This window comes from Capra hircus, chromosome 17 (assembly GCF_001704415.2).
Source record: "Capra hircus breed San Clemente chromosome 17, ASM170441v1, whole genome shotgun sequence".
In the NCBI taxonomy this organism is placed as follows: domain Eukaryota; kingdom Metazoa; phylum Chordata; class Mammalia; order Artiodactyla; family Bovidae; genus Capra; species Capra hircus.
Genome location: NC_030824.1, coordinates 22,873,275 through 22,880,354, shown reverse-complemented (window position 1 = coordinate 22,880,354; position 7,080 = coordinate 22,873,275). Strand labels below are relative to the sequence as shown.

The following is a 7,080-nucleotide window of genomic DNA, read 5'->3' as shown; positions in this document are numbered from 1 at the left end:
TTTTCATTCCATGTTTAATGCTAATATTATTCTGTGCTTTGTCTGAGTGTATCATGCTGTCAGTCTTTAAAAAAGAGACTCATAGTTTTTGACTTATCTACAAGCTGGAGTGTGGAAGAAGCACTGGACTAGGAATTAGTTTTGGAGCCTTTTACTCAAGTCTAAATTCTAATGCCTACTAGATGTAGGATTCGGGACAGGAATCTTGAGGGGGTTGCTTTTTCCACTAGGCAAAATTTGGATACTAATATATGCTGCAGAACATCACAAGAGTCTCAAAAAAAAAAAAAAGAATAGGTGAACATAACAAGTTCTTCCAACACCATTTACAATTCAACAAATAGTCATTCATTTATCCATTTAATTCCACACATATCTATCACTGGCAGGTACTGTCCTAGATTGTAGGAATATAGTAGCAGAAAAAACATAATCTTAGCACTCTGAGCTTTAAGGACAGCTACTAAACATCTTCACAAAACAAATAAGCATAAATTATCATGGGTGGTGTGAAATTGTATCCTGTCTTCTAATGACATATAAAAGGGGGATCTGTTCAAATCTGGGAAGATCAGGAAAGGGACACTGGAGCTGACAGCTTAAAATTAGCACTAATGGATGTGGTGGGAAAAGTCCTATGGTGGCATTCAGTTATCTCTCATTAAATATTTATTAAATATTTATCTACTGCCCGCTGTGTGCCAGCACCTTGCTCTGCTACAGTCAAGATGTCAGACATTTTGAAAAATAAAAAAGTTAATACATGCTGCTTCAAGCCTTTTAGGAAGGACTACTTACCCAGATGACCTACCAGCAAGCCCACAGTTTAAAATCCCATGGGAGGAGCCTGGTAGGCTGCAGTCTATGGGGTCGCTGAGAGTCAGACACGACTGAGCGGCTTCACTTTCACTTTTCACTTTCATGCATTGGAGAAGGAAATGGCAACCCACTCGTGTTCTTGCCTGGAGAATCCCAGAGATGGGGGAGCCTGGTGGGCTGCCGTCTATGGGGTCGCACAGAGTCGGACACGACTGAAGCGACTTAGCAGCAGCAGCAGCAGAAGCACCTGATTTAAGGATGGACGAAGAAGAGGATGTGGTCTTGCTCGAACTGAATCATTGTAGCCCTGTTTCCCAGTTTCTGGAGCATGCTGAGGACTGTTTCTGCAGGACCTTCTTCAGTTGCGCCACTGGTGCAGTGTCCCACGCAGTACCCGTGGCACTGTGACAGTGTCTCACATAGGTGCCCGGCGGTGGGGTGGGGAGGATGGGGGCGGGGGTGAAGCACGGTGACGAAAAAGACACACAAGAACCCTGCTGCCATAGAGTTCATAATTGTGGGGGCCACGTACAAGCTGCGGACAAAGGAATAAGCATAAAAACGTGGCGGAGAGTATGTGGAAACTAAAACAGGTTAATAGGATGGGCTTGGAATCCACTTTAGATGGACTGGTCAGGAAATGTTTATAAGGAGTCACCACTCCAGTTGAGGGCTGAAGGAAAACAGAATGCTAGCCATGTGACAAGGAAATCGGCTCTGAGCTTGTTCTCAGGCAGCGGCTCTCAGTGCCGACTACTTTGCACTCATGGCTCGTTTGGGAACATCTGGAGACAGCTTTGATTGTCACAACTGGGGAACAGAGTGCAACAGGCATTTAATGGAGACTAGAGGCCAGGGATGCCATTACTCATCCTACAATGCACAGGACAACAGCCAAAAGAACTATCCGCTCCCAGAGACAAGAGAGACAACATTCCAGGGCCAGGAAGCCGGCGCGGGTGCAGGGGCCAGCCTGAGTACACTGGCCTGGAGGGCAAGGAAAGGCTGAGATCACTGCAAGAAATCTGGGAACCTCCGAGCGATTGACTCTGATTTTTACTTTTAAAACCCTCTCTGGAGTCACGCCCCCACCCTCCCGCACTGCAGCTGACGGAAGCCGGGCCACCTCCCGGGCAGACTTCCGGGGCGCGACCGGAAGTCCAGGCGGCCTTCGCGGCGGGCTCGCCCTATGGGGACGGTCGTGGGGCGGGCCGAAGAGGCTGGCGGGACAAGTCTCGCGAGAAGGGCGGCGGCGAAGGCGGCTGCAGAGCAGGACAGAATCCGGCAGAGCGGCCCGGCGGGCGGCGCGCGAGTGGGCGCATGGAGGGCGCTGGCGACGAGCGGGCGCCGCTGCTGGGCGCGCGGCGGACGGCGTTCGCCGGCCGGCGCGCAGCGTGCGCGGCCGTGCTGCTGACGGAGCTGCTGGAGCGCGCCGCCTTCTACGGCGTCACGGCCAACCTGGTGCTGTTCCTCAACGGCACGGCGTTTGGCTGGGAGGGCGCGGAGGCCAGCCAGGCGCTGCTGCTCTTCATGGGCCTCACCTACTTGGTGTCGCCGTTCGGGGGCTGGCTCGCCGATGCGCGGCTTGGCCGGGCGCGCGCCATCCTACTCAGCCTGGCGCTCTACTTGCTCGGCATGCTGGCCTTCCCGCTGCTGGCCGCGCCCGCTACACGCTCGGCGCTCTGCGGGGCCCCCGGCCCTACGAACGTCCGCAATTGCTCGGCGCCGCCGTGCACCGACGCACCCGCTCGCTACTGCGCGCCCGCAGTGCTTTCCGCGCTCGCGCTAGTGGGCCTGGGCGTGGGCGCGGTCAAGGCCAACATCACGCCCTTTGGCGCAGACCAGGTGAGGGGTCGGCAGGTGCGAGGCGAGGGGGCGGGATTGGCCGCGGACCCGGTAACCCAGGTTACCACTCGGGCTGCCTGCGGTGGGCGCTAGCGAGCGGAGCTGCAAACTCGGGGGACCTCCTTCCAACCGAGGGGCCTTTGGAGTTGAGTCCCGGGGGCGGGGACAGAGGCGTTTCTGTACTGGGCATCCGCAAGTGCGAATTGGGGCCAGAAGAGAGGGCTGCTCTGCTTGTCATAGCAGCTGCAGTAGCTGTCGTTTTGCAGCACGGAACACTTCAGTACACGTATTGTGTGCAACACCTACAACACGTACACGTATTGTACGCCTTGAACTTACAGAAGGTTGTCGACAAGTATGTCTCAAACAGAAAAGAAATGGAAACAGGTGGCAGGTAGGGCTTCGTGATGTGACGCTTTGTAAAGAATTTGAGGTCTGTTTTGAATACAGTAGGAAGCCTTTTATGGGGTTGAGCCGAGGGTAATGTGATCTGATTTAGTTTCAAAAATATTCAGTCTCTGTAGGGCAGGGGCCTGGCAGCTGTGGCCTGCCAGCCAAATCTGGTCTACTTCCTGTTTTTGGAGAGCCCGCAACTTTCTTAAGAATGATTCTTAGGTGCTTTTTTTTTTTTGGTCTTTGAAAAAAAGAAAGTTTGTGTGTGTGTGTAACAAATGAAACTGACGGAAAACTCAGATTTTAGCCTCCATAAATAAAGTTTTATTGGACCACAGACCTGCACCTACCTGGTCACCTATCATCCATGCTGGGACTGCTTTCACAGTAGGATAGCAGAATCAAGTAGTTGTGACAGACTGAATGTTACTTAAAATGTAAGCTGTTTACACCCTGCCCCCTCACAGAAAAAGTTTGCAGTCTGGTATAGATAGCATGTTGAAAAGCAGAGACATTACTTTGCCAACAATGGTCCGTCTAGTCAAGGCTATGGTTTTTCCAGTGGTCATGTGTGGATGTGAGAGTTCGACTGTGAAGAAAGCTGAGCGCCGAAGAATTGATGCTTTTGAACTGTGGTGTTGGAGAAGACTCTTGAGAGTCCCTTGGACTGCAAGGAGATCCAACCAGTCCATTCTGAAGGAGATCAGCCCTGGGATTTCCTTGGAAGGAATGATGGCTAAAGCTGAAACTCCAGTACTTTGGCCACCTCATGTGAAGAGCTGACTCATTGGAAAAGACTTTGATGCTGGGAGGGATTGGGGGCAGGAGGAGAAGGGGACGACAGAGGATGAGATGGCTGGATGGCATCACTGACTCATGAACGTGAGTCTGAGTGGACTCCAGGAGTTGGTGATGGACAGGGAGGCCTGGTGTGCTGCAATTCATGGGGTCGCAAAGAGTCGGACACGGCTGAGCGACTGAACTAAACTGATAGAGCCTCAGTTGTATGGAAAGTGCTGACACCAGGCAGATCAGGTAGGAGTCTGTTGCACTGGCCAGGTGAGAAATTAGAGATTTGCAGTAGGACAGGGGCCATGGACAAGAGATGAAGTGGTGGATTTAGGATGTTACGAAGGTGATGGTTGTTGGTTAGTGGCCAAGTCGTGTGTGTCTCTTTTGCAACCTCCCATGGGCTGTAGCCCGCCTGGCTTCCTCTGTCCATGGGATTCTCCAGGCAAGAATACTGGGGCGGGTAGCCATTGCCTTCCCCAGGAAATCTTCCCAACCCAGGGATCGAACCCAGGTCTCCTGCCTTGCATGCAGAGAGGGTGCCAGAATTGCTGGCTCATCTTATGCAGCAGAGAAGGCAACTCCTAGGTTTCTGGGCCAAGTAGCCATGTGATTGCCAGCATTTACAGAGAGCCTCCTGTGCGTCAGGCCCTGTGCTGAGTACTTTGCCAGTTTATAGGACGCCTCTGCTGTTAACTGTGCCCATTTTGCAGATGAAGAAATGAAGACTCGAGAGGTGACATCATTTGCCCAAAGTTACAGAGCTAGTATGTGACTGAGCCAGGATGCAAGAACGTGCATCCTTTGAATCTGAACATTAATCACACCTGTGAAAGGCTGTTATGGTAAGGCGATTCCTTATAATGATGCTGGAGATAATAGTTGCCTAATGTCCTGAATTCTTAACCTCCTTCCTCTGCACCATGGAATGTGCTTTACATACCTGAACTCATTTGAATCTCTTATGAATCTAGACCTATTTTTAAAATGAGGAAATGAAAGTGCAAAAAGATGTATTTCTTTTGTTTTGTAGGCAGTGAGTGGCACACCATGGTTTATGTGCAGGTTTGATTTCTTAATGTATACTTTAGCTGAGATGGGCATTCTGTGGTGGTTCTGCCAACTTTCAAGGCCCAGGACTGGGAGTTCTTCATCTTGTGTTTTTTTAATTTATTTATTTAGTATTTTTTTGGCTGTGCCGAGTCTTCATTGCAGTGCTCATGCGTTTTCTGGTCGCAGGGATTGGGGGCCATACTCTTCGTTGTCCACGCTTCTCATTGTGGTGGCTTCTCTTATCGCGGAGCACACTCTCTAGGGCGCGCTAGTAGTTGTGGTGCTCAGGCTTCAGTAGTTGCATTAGCAGGCAGATCGATAACCACTGGACCACCAGGGCAGTCGCTCCATCTCTAAAGAGCAGGCCACAGGACTACAGCGCGTGCTGAGTGTGTAGGTTATGCCCCACCGTACTGAGTGCTCTTCCTACACTGTCTTATATAAAACCCCGCAACAATTTATATCCCATAATTATCCTTGTTTTGCAATAAACAGAGGCTTAGCAGGTTTGACCAGCCCTGGTCCACTGCAAGTGAATGGGGAAGCTGGGTTTGAACCCAGAAAGTCTGACTTAAAAATGACTGCTCTCCAGTAGATAATAGATAAGTGATCAATACTCCTTAAAAGAATGAGTGGTCCCATAGAAGTTCTCTAGAAGGCATGACAGAATTTGGACTCTTTTGATGTGTAATTAAACGTGGACATTAAAAAGAAATGTGCTGTTCTGCAAGAGAATTGACCCAATGTCTTCTAACCTGACACTGTCATGCAGAACAGATTCAGGGCTATCAAAGATTTGACCACCATACACAGCACATGCTTTGCGATTGTAGCCCACCTTCTTTAAAAGTCATTTATCTGGATGACTGGGATAACTTGATTACAGACCACATAGTAGATAAAGTTGCATTGATGTTAATTTTCTTAGATGATGGTTTGTGGTCTTGTAGAAGACAGCTTTATTTTTAGGAGATTCATGATGAAATCTTTGGGGTGAAATATGCTGCAACTTAATAGTTCAGCCAAAAGAGTATTTTGTATATGTACAGAAAAAGAACTAAGGGTGTGTATGATTTACTGTTCTTCCAACTTTTCTGTATGTTTAAAAATTTTTTAAACTTAAGAATCTGCCTGCCAAGCAGGAGACCCAGGTTTGAACCCTGGGTTGGAAAGATTCCCTAGAGAAGGAAATAGCACCCCACTCCAGTATTCTTTGTGAGAAATCCTGTGGGCAGAGGAACCTGGTGGGCTACAGTCCATGAGTTCGCAAGAGTCGGATACAACTTTGCCGCTAAACAGCAGCAGCAGCAAGGAGATGGCCATCAACTGATGGATGGACATACGCGGGATAGGCTTCAACAGTAAAGAGAGATGAAGTACTTGCTTCAGTGTGGATGAACCTTGAAACCATCATGCCGTTGAAAGATGCAAGGCACCAAACACCACATATCATAGGATTCTGTTTATATGAAATGTCCAGAATAGACAGATCCATAAAGACTTAAGAGATGAGTGGTTGCCGGGAGTCAGGAAATGGGGGAGGGGAGGCCACTGTGACCAGAACCAGGTTTCTTGCCGGTGTGATGAGAAGGTAGAATTGGAAAGCTGTGGTGGTTGGACATCTGTGAAGACTGAAAAACACTGAGTGGTACATTTCAAAAGGGTGAATTTTATAGTGAGAATTGAATCTCAGTGGAAACGAAAATGTTGGTACCCTTCAGCTGGAGTGCTTGCTCTGTGCCAGGTGCTGGCTGGTTGAAGGGGATTTCAGAAGTCTCCCCTCCCTCCCCTGCAGGTGTGGGGAGGTATGGCCAGGAGCCTGCCCTCTGGGCGTGAGGCCTGTAATCTGTTCTTCAAGAGGAGCTAGTTTGGCATCTCCTGGCCTGTCTGAGTTTGAAGAAATCTATTTGTATTTTTAAGGTTTTTTTTTTTTTTTTTTAATCTTGGCCGTGCCCTGCAGCTTGCTGGATCTCACTTCTCTTACCAGAGATTGAACCTGGGCCACTGCACGCTGCTGAATCCTCACCACTAGACCACCAGGGAGCTCCCAGGAGCTTTTTTGTTTGATTGAAATATGATTGATTTACAATGTTGTGTTTCAGGTATACAGCAAAGTGATTTGGTTATACATTTATACATATCCTTTTTCTGTTTCTTTTCCACTGTAGTCTATTACAAGGG

At 49.1% G+C, this 7,080-nt stretch overlaps 1 protein-coding gene across 1 annotated transcript in view; it reads left to right on the top strand.

Annotated features, from left to right (window-relative positions):
- The window catches only part of SLC15A4 (solute carrier family 15 member 4), a 29,176-nt gene continuing 24,171 nt past the window's right edge, over nucleotides 2,076–7,080 (top strand). The window contains exon 1 of the mRNA XM_018061409.1: nucleotides 2,076–2,664. Within this exon, the coding sequence (XP_017916898.1) occupies nucleotides 2,140–2,664 (525 nt within the window). The 5' untranslated portion in view covers nucleotides 2,076–2,139. The remainder of the gene's footprint in view (nucleotides 2,665–7,080) is intronic.